This window comes from Lissotriton helveticus, chromosome 5_1 (genome assembly GCF_964261635.1).
Source record: "Lissotriton helveticus chromosome 5_1, aLisHel1.1, whole genome shotgun sequence".
Taxonomy (NCBI): Eukaryota; Metazoa; Chordata; class Amphibia; order Caudata; family Salamandridae; genus Lissotriton; species Lissotriton helveticus.
Window position 1 is genome coordinate 1,331,315,227 of NC_136065.1, and position 16,683 is coordinate 1,331,331,909.

The 16,683-nt window shown below is 43.1% G+C and overlaps 1 protein-coding gene across 10 annotated transcripts in view; it reads right to left on the minus strand.

The window, feature by feature from the left end:
- Window positions 1-16,683, minus strand: part of NAV1 (neuron navigator 1) — a 678,674-nt gene that overhangs the window by 54,886 nt on the left and 607,105 nt on the right. For all 10 annotated transcript variants that reach the window (XM_078644181.1, XM_078644180.1, XM_078644179.1 and 7 more), the window contains 3 exons: window positions 16,306-16,490; window positions 15,074-15,236; window positions 4,535-4,697 (listed from right to left, as the gene is read on the minus strand). In XM_078644181.1, coding sequence (XP_078500307.1) covers window positions 4,535-4,697; window positions 15,074-15,236; window positions 16,306-16,490 — 511 coding nt within the window. The remainder of the gene's footprint in view (window positions 1-4,534; window positions 4,698-15,073; window positions 15,237-16,305; window positions 16,491-16,683) is intronic.

Sequence of the window (16,683 nt, forward strand, 5' to 3'; positions counted from 1 at the left end):
GAAAGGGAGACTTTAGCGTGCATTTGGGCTCTGGAACACTTCAGAGTATTTGTCTGGGGTAAGGAATGCACTCTTAGGAGTGATCATAAACCGTTAGTACGGCTACTTACTACAGAAGGCATGTTAAGAGCTTCAGCCCGAATTGCACGCATGTCCATGCGTTTGCAGGATTTTATTTATAATATACAATACTTACCGGGAAGAGAGAATGTTTCTGCAGAATTTTTGTCTAGGATGCCCTTACCCATTCAAGAGGATTTACATAATGAATGGGACAATTTCCAGATTGCCATGATACATGATGAGGGTCCCATTTCTATTGATCAGACTTTGTGGAAAGAGAAATTTGAGGGTGATGAAATTTTAAAAAATGTTGCAAGTTATATAGTTAGTAATTGGCCTGAAAAGAAGTGTTTGAGTCCAGAATTGAGAAGTTTCTGGGAAATAAGGTCGGAACTTTCATGTTGCGGGAATATCATTAAAAGAGGTGAGCGCATTGTACCACCAGTGGGTGTGAGGAAAATTATAGTTTCACAGGGTCATGACGGTCATAGTGGCATGGTTAGAACCAAGCAACAGGTTAAACATTTATTTTGGTGGCCAGGGATGGACATGTTTATTGAAAGGTTGGTCAGAAATTGTGTGATATGTGCCAATTCTGATAAGTCTTTAGTTACTTTGAAACCCAATATGGGTACACATAGTATTCCAAATAATCCGTGGGAAACCATTGCTATAGACATTATGGGTCCCATTGGCTGCGAATCCAAGTATGTTATAGCAGCTATTGACATTTTCTCAAAATGGCCCATAATCAAAATTGTCCAGAAGATAGATACTGATTCGGTTTTGTGTTTCCTAGATAAAGTTTTTATTGAAGAAGGGTTACCAGCAAAGATAATATCAGACAATGGAGTACAATTTATCTCCAAGAAAGCTAATGATTACTTTTCAAGACTTGGCATTGTTCACTCTACTACTTCTTTATATAATCCCAGTGGGAATGGGGTTATAGAGAGATTCAATAGGGTTCTGAAAGGGGCCATACAGATTACTAGTAATGATGACAAAACATGGGAAGTAGAGATTTTTAAGAAGGTGTGGATGTACAGGACAACCACGAACTCAATGACGGGGTATTCTCCTTTTGAGATAATGAGAGGAAGAGTTCCTAGGACAAAGGTGAATCCCTCGTGGTTGATGAAATCCACTCCTTCCGATGTGGATTTGAGTATAGTCAAGGAAAACCTTATTCGCACTCATTGCTCAAACAAAAAATACTTTGATGAGAAACGTGGTTCAAAAAAAGATCCCAAGGTAGAAGTAGGCATGATGGTAAAGGTCAAGAAACCATGGAAGGTAAAAAAAGGTGAGAGTTCATTTATGGGTCCTTTTGAAGTTTCAGAAGTCTTGAAAAACTCTGTGAGATTATCCAATAATAAGGTTTGGAATCTGGGTAGGATTGCTGTCCTCAAAGCTGACAAGGATGTTTACTGTAAAGAAGTTATTCCTGAACATTCTGATTTTTCCTTTTTGGATGAGGATTCTTGCACTGCAGATGTTTTACCTTGCTGTTCAAGTAATTGTCTTACCAACCAAGATACTGCACCTACAGTAACTCCCTGTCATGATAGCAATGTTTCCTTACCTAAAAGAGTCACTAAGAAACCGAAGTGGTTGTCTGATTTTGTTGCTTTCATTATCAAAAAAATGTAATTCACTGTGTTTTTTTTCCCTTTTTTTGCTCATAAGGGAGGAAGGTGTGTTGTGTTGTGCGCGAGTCAGCGCGAGTACATGCTTGATGCGAGATTTCCCTTGTGCATTCATCACATGGACTCGCGCCGACTCGTGCTATTGTTTTTATTCAATTTGGCCTCGAGTGATATTATTGTTCAATTGTGCATCACTCGAGACCATTCTCAGTTGGTAGCTTTTGTACTGTATGCTCTAACTGTATTCAAGTCAGTTACTGGTGATCGACTCAGAGACCGGAGCTGTATACAGGGAGTGCTTCATTTGTAAGAATAAACTCATTTCTACAACTTCTATTTGTTGGTATTTACTCAACAGGGTCCCAGTGCTCTGGGGCCATGAACGAACCACTCTGGCACCTGCAGTCAGTCCGGATATTATAAGTGACTCCGTCGCCGTCCAGGCTGTGGTGAGACCGGCTGAGAGTTGGTCACTCGCAATGCAGCGAGCCGCGGGATTCATTACCACGCCAGCAGCAGAAAGCGGAGCTCATGAACAACAGGGGCCCATTTCTGAATTCAGCTGCTGCCCGCTCATGTCACAGGAGGCAGCCCATGACTAGCGAAAGTGAAAGTAAGCTGCGCTACTGCACAGGGATTCAAACCAGTCTTTACATTTTAGCAATTAGGCAGCTCAGAGCCCAGCACCCAAGCAGTCTGCTGAGTAGCGCGGGCTGCCTGCCTGTGCAACTAACACTAGTATTTTTATAAGAGCAGCCACCACTCTGTTTACGGCGATTGATTGGTACAGGCGCTGTATGCGTGACTTCACATTTTAGTGCAGTGATGCGGATCACCACACTAAAATGCGTTTTCTAATGCCCGATGCGTGATACTTGGCAGGACTGCAATTAGTAAACCTCACAGAAAATACGTTGTTGTTAAATTGGTTTGCATTTATGACAATATTCGCATCTATGCTCCTGGCTGAACATACTATTTTAACTGGTTTAGGAGTAACGCAATCTCCTATCTGACGTGTGCGGTTGTTTTAAAAACAGCTTTTTCTCTGGAGTCTATGTTCCTTTAGCAAAGGATACCTATAACAGCATATTACTCGAAAACAAAACTCAAGCTTTGTACAACGTTTGTCTTTGATTTTAAAGTTGCAGACATTTAGCATTTGGGGCCCACTAATGCTATGTCTGGAGGAACTATTTAGGCCTGTTTTTGTGAGGTGTTTGATCAGTGCCTTATATAAGTTGGTGCTCACCGCTACTGCATACCAGCCCCACTGAATCCCCTCGTTCCTCTACAATCCCACCACCAAAATGTCCCCTTGCCCAGGGAGTGTGCCGATGCACTCAGGGGCAGCTCCTCCACTAAGGAGGAGAAGTGTCGCCGCACTGCTCGTTATGCAGTGGAACATGAAAATAAAATCATTTTATTTTCATTTTCCACTGCATAAGAAGTTATTATCATTTTAATTTCCCTCGCGACTCCCAGCGGCAGGGTGGGGCTGGCTCGCTGTAGAGGGAGCAGGAGTGGTTTAAAATCTCTGCCTACTTGCGCATGACGCTTTGACTGGCCCTTTATGGCCGGTCAAACAGTCCTGCATATTTGGCATGTTCTCCATGGGGCTGTGTTACACAGCTCAATGGAGAACATACCCAGCCACAGCGGGCACTGCCTGAGCGACCAAACAGGCTGCTCAGACCAATCACAACGCTGCTCTTGCAGCGTCGTGATTAGCTGGCAGAGTTCGGAAGCCTGAGTGCTTCCGGTGCAGGCTGCAGGCAACAGCCAGGAAGAAAACAAGAAGATGGAGGAGAGGCAGCGGCAAAGCAGGTCCGTTTTTTCACCCCGCCGCCCAACCCCACACCCCCCATTATTCAAAGGCAGACACCACTGCTCAGAGGCTGCTGCCAGGCTCATGTTAGGGATGTGCAATATTGCAGGACAGGGGATGATCAGCTGATTATGGGACTGTCAATGTAGCAGGAAGGTATGCCACTAACAGAGGAAGGTTACCTTATCTGTGTAAACTAAAGCGAAACCGAACTAAATTCTGCTTTGCTCTGTAAGGAATAGTCACCTGTGTATTTAAAGTGCTAAGAGGTCTTAGCCTGCGGCTGAGAAATCACTGTACATTTGAAAGTCTTCATTTTAAAATTACATTACACACACAAGTGTCACTCATTTGGCTGCATAATGTCACATATGAGTGCACTGAAACCATGCAAATGTCAAACATAAGCAATCTGAAATCTTGGCAGATATGAATGAGTGTACAGGAATTTGGTGCTGGGATACTCGGGGATCGGAATCACTGATTCAGGACAATATCCCCCACGTGAAATACCAGTGATAACCTTTCTTCTAGCAATGTGAAATTACTGCATGGACCGAGTACTACAGGGTTCTATTCCGTGCAGTTATTCCTTCTTCTGGAGCCCAAAAAGCAGTCATTTTCAGCCCACTTAAAGCAGGTGGAAATGATCAGGGGAAAGAAGGAAGGCAGGGGAGCATGTGGGGGCAAGGGTGCTGGATGTGTGGTCAGGGTAGGCTTCAACCCTTCCAAGGTGACCAATGTTTGCTACCTCCTTACTGTTGCAGGAGTCTGAAGAGAGCTGGGCTGTGCTGCTGCCCGCAGCCCCTGCACTATGAAGATGTCCTGTGTGTCTCGGAGTCTGGAATTATTGGTTCATGTATTTAAGGATCTATTAATTCCAGTCCAAGAGGCACTGGAAATTGTGGGTGCTGAAATTTCACCTGGAGTTATCCCTCAGGTGAAATACTGCTGCTCATAATGAACGTGTAAGCATTTATTTGAACAATCATACCTGGGTTTGCAGAGTCTGCCAGGCTGAGGCTGAAGGAGTGTGTGAGGGCCAGCCCCAGTGAGCGCCGTGGGGAGGAGGTTGCAGATGTGGTGCAGCCGGGAATGGACGAGGATCCAGGCACTTTCAGGCGGTCATTCTCAGCTTTCAGCAGATCGACTTCCAGCTGGGGAGAAAAAGTCAAGCGAGAGAAGGTCATGAAGTTAGAGCCCGAGGTCCGTTAGATTGGGTTCCTTCTCAGCCAATCTGAGGCCACGCAGGCATTTCGGTCTGTGGTGGAGGCTGGCCTAAGTCACTTGATTTCCGAAGCATCAACATAGTAATAAATCATTAATTCAGTTGGGGAGACGGAAGGAGACGGACAGAGACCGACCAGGAGGCTGCTTCCTAGGTATACCCAGATATCAAAATATATTGAAATAAATGCCTCACTCACTTTATCGTGGCATGCTTTATACACACCCTGGTAGGGTAGTAAGTACTATCATGGTGGAATCAACCAAAAGGATGGGAGTCCCAAGATAAAATCCTGCTGGATAAGCAGGGAGCGAGGTAGCTGGAGAGTTACAAAAAGATCTCAAGGTATACCCAAAGAATTCCTTTATTTACAGGGTACGTGGGATATAGGTTCAAAGCTTTGTCGTATTAGGGGTCATTGAACAATTGGATTGCGATACCTTGGCGTACCCAGGAAGTAGCCTTCTGGTCAGACTCTGTACATTCCCTTCTCCTATTTTGCCCAGTTGTTCTTGTGTGATAAAAGTGATTTTGGGAGAATACAACTTTGCAGATTTTCTCTCACTCTCCCTTTGTGTAGACACAATAATTTATTCAGTTATCAAACACCAGACAGACACCTCAAAGCGACCAAGAGCTTCCTTGCCATTGAGCCCAGTACATGAACACGTAGGTATGACCAGCAGTGAACTTATGTTACACAATACTAAATACTAATGTTTAGCTTCCTTCTAAGAACTCCTACGTGACGTGTAGGATATCTAATGCAAAGAGAGAGCGGATGATCTCATAGAACCCCACAATGTACAGATTTACCTTTAGGTACACACTCAAATACTAAACAATTGAATGGTCTTCTTCACTAGTTTGAACATATAAACATCCCCAGAGAGGAATCGATGATGTACTGTTTATTTCTTTGGAAGCACAGATTGATCGCAGTCTCTTTATCTTTTCTCTGGATTTATGGCATTCCTCTACAGTTATGCACACTTGTTTGTTTTGACCTGTTTTTTTTACTTAAGCAGGAAGACTGCAGAGTATTAAATCAGATACACCCAGACCTTTCTTCTGAAACCTAGTATTTTATAAACAGAGCAAGGAGTGTGAAGTGCACAGGAGGAGGGTGATCTGCAGAAGAAAGGGGAGAAGGGCACACCAAGTGAATGGTTCTCAATGAGTCGATGTGTCCCAACATCAATCGACTACCCAGATTAAGAAACTAGGGAGTTGGGCTCTGCTTGGAGAGGCAGCTTGCAGTCTACCTACACTAGGTAAAGTACTACCAGTGTTATAGGCTTTCATAAGCTGGATAATTGTTTCCCTTTATGTTCAGCATTATACCAATCACACTTTTGCTCTAACCATACCAGTTACCATTTTCACCACGGCAGATAAATGTGGCTACATAGCAGACCAGTACAGAGGACTATGGCTGTAAATGTCTGCCAATGCTTGCTAATTCTTTTAAGTGCCAGCTCCATTGTCTGTTTGGTTTGCCCTGTTCCCATCATGCACTGGGACAGGAACAGACTAATTTGCATGTAGCCAGGTTCTGAGCTGGGATGGTGCAGTGAGCTAAAAAACGGTGATGGATCAAGCCCTGATCTTTGGACTGGGTAAGAGTGGTCTGCTTAATTCAGACACTCTGTTCATCACCACCCCCTTTTCTGAATCATTTTGTCCACCATAAGCGTGGAAGGGTATACTCAGATGTGAGTCCCTTGCTCATTGCACCATCAGGATTCAAGCAAGCCGGGCCGACGACGGCTGAAATGCCAGAAACCGGTCCCCGGAAGCTTGTTTCCTTCCCAGTATAAGAATTGGCTTGGTAGTTTGGTTTGCCCTGTTCCCATCATGCACTGGGACAGGAACAGACTAATTTGCATGTAGCCAGGTTCTGAGCTGGGATGGTGCAGTGAGCTAAAAAACGGTGATGGATCAAGCCCTGATCTTTGGACTGGGTAAGAGTGGTCTGCTTAATTCCGACACTCTGTTCATCACCACCCCCTTTTCTGAATCAGCTCCATTGTCTGGGCACACAAATTGCCCACATTGCTAGTTAAATCTGGAACCATAACTAAGTATGCGTTTTCATATGCTAGGTGCTTACCTTCCCACAATATTTAAATGCTAGCTAAAGGTATACACACTGCTTAATTTGAGACTGTGGTTTCTGGTACTCCGCACTGGCACATACACCGGTGTTTGTGACAGTCTTCCACAATGTGGCGCTGTCTGGCTTATTTAGAGAAGACCACATCAGTTAATTATTAATTAAATATACATTAAAAATGACCATTACCTGCTGCCTAAGCCACTCTTGTAGCTTTGGGGGTTCGAAATAGTCGGAATTGTCGCACTTCTAGGGGTGTGATGGTTAGTAGTTGTTTTGTTAATATAATTGGCAGCATGGCAAAGCCAACGTGTAGTTGAAGCTACAGTAGCCTCCTGACAAGAGCCCTGGCACATATTTTTGCACATTAAGGACTGGTACCCAAGTGAGCCGACTGTGGACCAAATGTGGCGTTCTAGGGGTGAGTCAAAGCCAGGCATATACGTTCTAGGCCCCTTATGAAAGTGTTTCTGTACAATTCTGTGGCAAATATTATTCTATTTTAGAATACGGTTTGGTTCCAAAAAGAATATCGGATCCCACTTCCTCAATTCGTAGCTTTATGCTACTGAAATAAAGGCTGTGTGCCTTAAAAGTTGTCCCAAATATTGTAGTGTAAGAGTTTGGTCTCCTGGCGTGTTTGGACAGCTGTTTAGAGACAAATACTGTAAACAGACGTTTCTGATTAAAAAGACTACGGTAGAATTTTATAGCATAAATGGGTCATAAGCCAGTGAGTGGATTCAATCTACAATAAAGATATGCTTTTAGAAAATAAATATCTATTAAAAGGATCGTGTGTTGGGGTCTTGATTTGCATGTGCTCTTAGCTCTGTCCATGTGGCATGTACGTATGTATGTGGTATTTCTATATCACAAACCTAGCCAAAAGGCAGCAGAGCAATAGACTGCGTCACAGACCAGTATAAAGTCAACAGGCGCTAGGAGAGGGAGCTGCATAGTGGACTGTTAATGCCAGCAGCGTCAGTGCTCTTATTTGTTGTTTTCAATTCTCAGGCCTCCAAGGACCCAGTGCTCAGACATGCAGGTATTTCCTGTGATGATACAGTTTGCTTTTAGAATTTCATATCGATGTAGCGCCGGCATTTCAAATCGTAGCAGCGGGCGCATTTAGCATAACATTTTCCCGCAGCCCAATAAAAATACAAAGCCCTGGAGTTTTTGAAGTATTAGCCAAGTTTCCAAAACTATGCTCACCATCTTGAATCGATTGCTGTATAAGGAGACACCTGGCAGTGAAAACCACAGCCCTGTACGTGAACTTTTCTAAGTCCCACCAGTATGATACAGCGGACCCCTGATCACCTAGCATACTACGCACAACGGTCGCGGAAAGTTATTCAACATAAGGTTAAGACCGCTGCAACTTTGCTTAAAGTTGATCCATTTTTTGTATTGTTAAACCATTTTAAGACCATGATATATTTAATGGATTTGGGTGGTGCCTTAAGAGGTGACTAACCTCACAGTGTCCGGTTAAGGCTGTTAAGGCTGTTAATGGAGATAACACTCAAAGGGTTATGAGGAAACAGCATTCGAAATACAGTTACAGATATTTAGTTAGTGGAAGTTTAATGCTATAGCTTCCTATGCAGAGCAGAAAAAGACTTTTCCGAACCATCAGCTCCATGGCTTGCAAGGAAAGTGAACACAAGGGTTTTATAGCTTACAAAAACAAAAAAAGACACAAAGATTGGAAAAAAAGACGCATTTAGGTGTATCAGGATCCAGAGAATCAAACATCCACAGTAAACAAAACACACTTATCAGAGCTGCCAACTGAGGGGGCACCATGGTGTATTAATGAGATGCTGTTATACTCTACACAGACATGGGGAGCTATCAAATGAGTAACTAAAAGCCTGTGAGAAATGGGGCCTTGGTAGGACTTACACAGAGTCCTAAAATAACCTTATCAAAGCAAGGTCCAAGAGTTTGGCTGACCAGCGGCATTAATGGTCTTCGCTTCCTTCAAATCACATTATCTCCTTACACTTTCATGGGTGAACAACTAGCACCCGCGAGGCATATCACAGACAAACTACAGAACACTACTCACCATGAGATCTAAGACCACTGCCTAGCGAGAGTAGTATTAGGCATAGAACAGTTTGTATGCAACACGGGTAGAGCTTCTAATAAATGTCATATTTGGCCACTATGTATTTAAACTCGGATTTTAATTTAGTGACGCCGAAGCATGTGGCCGAGTCTAGGGATGTGTCCAATTAAAATATCACAGACAAATCAGTGAAATTTAGACAAAATTTCCCCTTCATGAAATTGTAAACTATCAAACTTATCGTAATGTTTCTATCACAAAAATATTTTCAAAGAAGGATCATTTTTAGGCTCAATACTGTTACAAGTAGCCCTTAACTCTGGCCTTGAATGCAAAAACTATTGAACTTATCATTTTTCCACCCACTAAGTACAAACTTAAAAAATGCTGAAGACAATTGCACCAATTTTGCACATCCAAAAAGGGATTTGAACCTGGTTCACAAAGGATCATAGACTCGTCAGGGGTAGTAAGCGCTATATAAATGCAATTACAATACAATACTGCAATAGATACTCTAGCCGACTAGTCTTTCTCAGCAGCTGAAAGTCACAGGCTTCCGGTCATACATGCAGTGGCTTAACTTTAACCCCCGCAGCCCCTGCCGGGGCAGGGGAACTCCAGGGAGCCTTTTCGGCACAGTGTACGGGCAGTGGGCCCACGGCCTGAGAGCTCCTGACTGGGTCCAGAGCAAGGGGGGCTCCGGCATGTACTTTGCAAGGTGGCCCCCTCAAGTTTTGTTGCGCCACTGCACACATGGCTCACCCCAAATCCCTGGGAACTATTTTCCAGCAGACCCAGCAGCCCCAATGCTGCAAGCACAACAGATTTTGGTTCCATGGAAGCCTTGCTTCGCTGAGCTGCATGTGATTGCAGAGACACATTTCTGCAGTGCTAGCAAATGTTGCCTTCTGGGCATGAATGCTTTCCTGCAACAAACGTGATCAATGTCAGCTGGCGCTGTGCCACTAGGTGCCGGAATACTGTGCGGATGCAGACGATGGCTTGAAAGGGGCTGAAGTACAAGACTAATAGATAGAATTGATCACGGCTAATGGAATCAGCAATCTCGATTGCTCATCTATTTAAGTGAACATGCAGCGTTCATTCCAGTATCACTGCTGTAAAATGTGGATAGCCTGAATGTCTAAAACAATTTCACTGTGCAAATTCAGAGGTCCAAATGGGAGGGATCGGAGGTGCACATGCCCATACTTTTTTTTGATTTATGAATAACGGTTCCCCTACTTTTAGTAAAAAGACAACTGTCACAGTTATTTATAATAGTTTAAGTGCTTTAGTTGAAGTGTTATTCAGTGAGTTTCCTGCGCTATGAAACTAAATCCGGGCAGACAGCTAAACAAGCCTTCCTGCCACGGTGCCTGCTTACCTTAAAGAAATGCACAAGTTCATTCTGCAAATGTAAAGGGTAATATGCAAATGTAGAGAGTGCTTGGGAGCCAGTGCTGGCTTTAATTGATTGAATTAGTCAAAGCTTTGTGGTGAAAAATATTTATTCTTTTTGAGTGGTAGTGCAAAGACTTAACAACTGAGCTGTGAAGTGCATGCTTTTAATTTTAGGCAGTAATATAGTAATTACTGGTGATATTGTATTGTACAGGAGCAATAAAATAATTTCTTTTTTTTTTACTCTTTTCCAGATTTGTTCCTACTCTATCATCTTGCTGCCTACTTATACATGAGACATTTGGTCAGAGTTAGGATATGATGCCACTTTACTAGGGATTTGGGCATGGTATGATTACATTTAAGGGCACAGAGAACTGATGTGTGGCGACTATGCCAGCCCTACCCAGGAAAGGAGATCTTAGAACAAGGTATTTATTAAATATTTTGGGGTAATACTGATGGTTAGGGGCTTTGACAGATCTGTTAAATCAATGGTGACTACGACTATGTGGTTTTGTTAGCAAACATTCCCTGAATATTTTAAAGTAGCTCCTGAAAGGAAGTGGGCATCACCTGTCACCAATGCTCGCCTGCCCAACCACCGCAGTGGTAAGTGCTTTTGTGTTCCTTTTATAGAAGGTCGCTACCCCTGGTTCAGAATAATCCCAAATGTTTGCTTTGGAGCCAGTTCTGGTTTCACAACGGCTGCTGACATTTCCTCATTTGCCTTTGCAGACCAGATTTCAGCAAAGATATTTTTGACTGTGCCAGTATTTTTAACATTTTGGCAGGCTGTGGCTTTTTGTCCGGGCCTGAGGCAATGCAATACTTAGTATTGGCAAAGCAGCGTGTCCTGTTTATCCCCTTGCGCGCTGCGCCCATTCCCCTGCGGTGCAGGTGAATTAATGAGTGGGCAGGGTTTGGACAGGCCCCTGCTGTCCGGCGTACACGCCCACCGTGACACCCTCCGACGTACGCAAGGGGTTAATATAAATTCCAAACTCAAAACTTCCACCCAGTTTCTGGATGCAATTAGAACTACTCTAGCCAAAGATCTACATGCGCATTTAGCACCATATGAACTAATCTTTTCAATGTCTCTCATAGTATGTTCCCAAACTGGCTGGAACATGGCTGACTCAAACAACACTAGCAACTTGCATTTTATTTCCATCCTTTCTCTTTTCTCAAACATTGGTGAAATTTGTGAAAACAACCAATGGAAAAAAAGCAAACTAAATCAATCTCCTGGATTATCTTCAATCAGGTTTTAGGGTGAGGGGAACTAAAAGCCAGTTTACCAATGATTGTAATACCCTCCACAACAGTGATGCCTGCTGGTTGTAATGTTTTGCTTATCAGTGGCCGGATTTCACAGTCACATCCAAATAGATCAACAGATCAAGATGAGTAGGTTTCGCCTCAAACCGCATTGCTACACTTCAAGGAGCCCTCAAGTCTCTAGCCTAGCACCTGCTCTTTTAAACCCATATCCTGACCTTCTGCATTATTAAAGACTCAGGCATATTGCACTTTAACTATGCAGAGTGCACAACAAAACAGGGTTCCTTCTCCTCTCACCACACTTCTCTTCTGCCCAAAATGGGCGGCAGGCCACTAACATCCTAGACCAGTGGGTCTTAACATTAATAGATTAATAAAGCGGATATAAATAAGAAGTACAATTAAAACATTTAAAAACTTTCTGTAAATATGAAGGAATTTGAAATGGGAGGGAAAACATTAAGTTTGTATCCTCAGATTGATTTATGGGAGCAGTGCAAGTGCATCAAACAGAATACAGTATGAATAATAAGGACCTCAAGTGAATTTAGAAAAGCTCCAACCTTCCCATTAAAATTAAATTTGATATTTTTATATATGTGGGTGCGAATTAAATAAAATATTCAGCATTTCTGTGTTTATTGGATAAATGCTTACATCTGTACTTTTGCGTATTGTTTAGTGGACCAAATCATCAAAAATGCTTTGGTCGGGGGCCCGTCTTCCAGTAATGACTATTGCACTGAAGCAGAAAAAACGGTCTACAAATCATGGGGCTGGCCGGAGAATCACCTTAAGGTCTGGGAGAAATGGATGACGTACTCTAACACTATTTCTTAAAATACCTCGCTGAGGTACGGAATGAGCAGTGTGCAGGACTGATAGGGTGGAGGCACATCAATAGACTGATTCCTCCTGCCAAGAAAGAAAATAGTAAGTAAAATGTAAGAGCCCTTTGTCTGCCAGGAAAATCTCCAACAGATGAGCTCCACAGGGGTTTTAACTAACTCCTGAAACTGTTCATTACATTTGGAAACCAGATGGATTTCAGAGATGAACCAAATACGTAAAGAGTTTACATAATGACTGGTGTGAGCAAAGCGACATTCAATACACAGATTTTGAAAGAGAAATAACATCGTACAGCATAAAAGCAGATGCACAGGGACTATCTGCTCATCCAGTCAGTTACATAGGAAGAGTAAGTTTATTTTAGTCTTAACAAGAACATTTCTACCTCAACATGACTAATACGGTGTCCTGGTTTCACAAAACATGTTGTGAACAGACTTCACGACGCGGGGATACAAGGAGCCGCCCTCGACTGGATCCAATCCTTTCTCTCCGGCAGAACCCAGATGATTTGACTCCCTTCCTTCCTCTCCGAACCCATGGAAATCAACTGCGGAGTACCCCAGGAATCTTCAATCAGCCCCACGCTCTTCAACATCTACATGGCCCCCCCACCACCATCGTCAGACAGCATGGGTTCAGCATCGTATCCTTCACAGACAACACCAGGTTCATCCTCTCACTCACGAAGAATCCCGATGACACCAGAATCTGCTTCCAGGAAGGAATGCAGAATATGGCAGCATGGATGAAAGACCGCTTCTTGAAGCTAAACTCATAGAAGCCAGAGGTCCTCATCCTCAGACCCTGCACCTCCGCCTGGGACAACTCTTGGTGGCCTGCTGCCCTCGGAAACCCTCGCACCCCTTCAGACCATGCTCGGAACCTCGGCATCATCCTGGACTCCTCCCTCTCTATGAGCCGCCAGATCAACGCCGTCGCTTCCACTAGTTTCAACTGCCTTCCCATCACCAAAAGACCTTCAAATGGATCCCACCCCCCCTGACTGCAGAAGGACCATCACCAAGGCACTCATAACCAGCAGACTGGACTACAGTAACGCCCTTTACGCCGGAATCAACAGAACTCTTCTACACAAACTCCAAACCATCCAGAACAGTGCAGCCAGACTTGTCCTCAGGACACCGCGTCACAAACACATGACCAAACTCCTATGAGCCCTCAACTGGCTCCCCATCGAGAAGAGGGTCACCTTCAAACTCCTCACCCACGCCTACAAATCCCTCAACATCGGACACAATACCTCAACAAGAGAGTATCCTTCCACGTACCCAAGAGAAACCTCCACACTGCCGACCTCGCCCTGGCAGAGGTCCCCCGCATTTGCAGAAACAGAACTGGTGGGAGAGCTTTCTCCTACATCGCAGCCAAGACCTGGAACGAGCTGCCCATCAGACACTCCCCGACCCTGCACACTTTCAGGAAGGACCTCAAGACCTGGCTCTTCGACTGATAGAGCCACTCCCTGCCCAACCCCCCAGGGCCTTGAGACCCTCACGGGTGAGTAGCGCACTATATAAAACCCCTGATTGATTGACAAATACAAGGAAGAAAATCCCAAACATTTTTAAAGGTGGCGAGCCATCTGTCATTCAAACAAGACTCATGTTTTAAAGGGCACCAATAATGTGGCTGTAGATCAAACAACTTACTTTATTATTTTGAGACTAGTAAAAACAATTCTTCCACACCATGCCACTTTGGATAGAACCTCTGCAGTATTGGATTTGGTTTATTTCAACTGATTGTATCTGGTAGGTCATTATCTCTTATTACATCACCAGATGTCTCGAATGCGGCGGCTGATGACCAAAGCCCATACATTTGTCTTTGGCACCGTTTATCCACATCTTCTATTTGTAGACTTCACAACAGTGCATCATTAAGTACTAAGACTCCTCGAACCAGGACTAAAATGTGTTCTCCATTCAGGCAAATGTAATTTGTTGATGAATTCTTCATATTAAAGTAATGCAAAAGCCATCCTTTTCTGTTCTGCCGTTAGGTGAGGGTCATTCCTTTCCTTCCTCAATTTGTTTAATTGGTGTGTATTTTAATTTTTGCAACATAGTGACAGGTATACTCAAAATGTTTCAGCTTGATGGTCCACCTGAATGTGAGGTTATGCACTACACGAGCACCAAGAAACCCATGTTTGGGAGTTTGCACTATTCAAGTACTTAACTTGACCCAACCTGTATTATGCATACTAAGTTTTAGGTAAAGATCACAGAATTGGCCCAATATCAATTAGAGGATCTGAAAAGAGAATCAGTTTCACGTTGCCTTGCCCCTCTCGCCTAACCTACCAACTGGAAACATTTTGCAAAAGCGAAACTTAAAATATAATGGACCTGGTTGGATTTAAAAGTTATTTTAGGTCCTGTCTCAATTATGTTCAATTTCCCCATCTAGCCTTTTGGTGAACCAGGAGGGATTACTGCTATGTCTCTCAACATTCGAATCCTTCCTTTCTTAAATGGCACTTTCAACGTCCCAGACCCGACACACACAAATGTCAGCCTAGACCTCTGCCTACCTGCATGTTGTGCATTGTCTCCCGCAACTGGTCTAGCTGATGGGCAGAATTCAGTGCTTCAAGACGGATATCAGTCAGCTTCATCTCCTTCTCCCACAACTCTGAGCGCAGCTCAGACACCACCTTCTTTTCCGGTTCTTCTCCATCATTGCCCTCAAAGATCCTGCATAGGGAAATGAGGAAATTTACCAATTTGTTCGATGAGACATATGGGGCTTTGCCAGGGAAAATAAAGAAATTTGCTACAAGTTTGGCGACATTGCTAAGCTTTCGTACTCCAAACATGAATCTTCTTCTACACCAAATAATATGATTCTTCTCCTTCTGTGGAGCACTTACAGATATTTTATGCATTTATCATAATTCGTTAATCAGTTTCATTGCTTTCCCTAATACAGTGCGTGAGCATCTGCCTTTCAGTGCCTTCCAAGACTGCTCAATAAGTATCAATCTCTCCAGTCTTACTGTTGGTTTACATAAATACATGGAAATAATATCAGATAAAAACAATCATTAGAAAATAGAAACTGTTCCAACATTAATAAGTACATAAAACCAAAATGCCATTTAAAATTATACAAATTGTGAATTTACTTCATTTCCATCCTTCAGAAATACACCTAGTTGGGAAAACATATGCAACAATGCATTTGGTTTCCAAGATATGCCTATGCAGTAATATCTATAGAGAGCATCACAAACATGTAGACTGCCCACTGTCACTGGGAATTTCATTGAGCATCATTCCTTACATATTCCCTACACTTGTTACCAAACCAATAACAGTTATTGTATATATTTAGATCTAATGTGTGTACTCCACAAGCTTGCAACTGCAGAGAAAAATGTGGCCAATAGATGCAGTTTTGATCCCAGATAGCGGACATACATTTTCCTCAATAAAAACTCCCTGCTAAGATCCAACTTTACCCAACAGAGTCAAAACAACAATCGTAAATACCATGAAGGATTTGTTCCAAGAGGGTTTTTCAGATAAGGATTTGCAAGCTTAAATTCATAATTGCCAAAATACAAATAATATTATATTAAGAGACAAAACTTGTATACCTTCTCCCTTAGTAGATTTATTAACTAACCAACAGAGAATCATCTGGGGAAAAAACCTATCTCAGCACACCTGAACTGATGATAGAGGACCAAAGTGACTTCAACATGACAAGAATAAAAATAGACATGATTTAAGGAACACCACTGGAGAAATATCTACTTACACAGAAGAGGAGGTGGATGACTTGATGGATGGTGAGGTAGTGCCAGGCTCTGATGTGCCATGCTGCATTTTAGGGGAAGAGGGAGCGGAGGAATCCGGCGTGGCAATCTCTTCAATATCAGAGTAGGAGGAAGCTGACTTAGGACCTTTCTTGATGCTGAAGGCTTTGTTGAAGGAACTTCTTAACTAAATGGGCGACACAATAATAAGTTTAATTTTACACAAGATGTCTAGAAGTACATGCAGATCTACAAGTACACTACTTGACCACCTCCATGACACAGACACCAAACACAAGCATATTTCGCTATATATTCAGTTAAACCAGGCACCTCTTTCAATTTTAAAAAAAGGAAAGCAAGTTCAATGCTGAAATTCC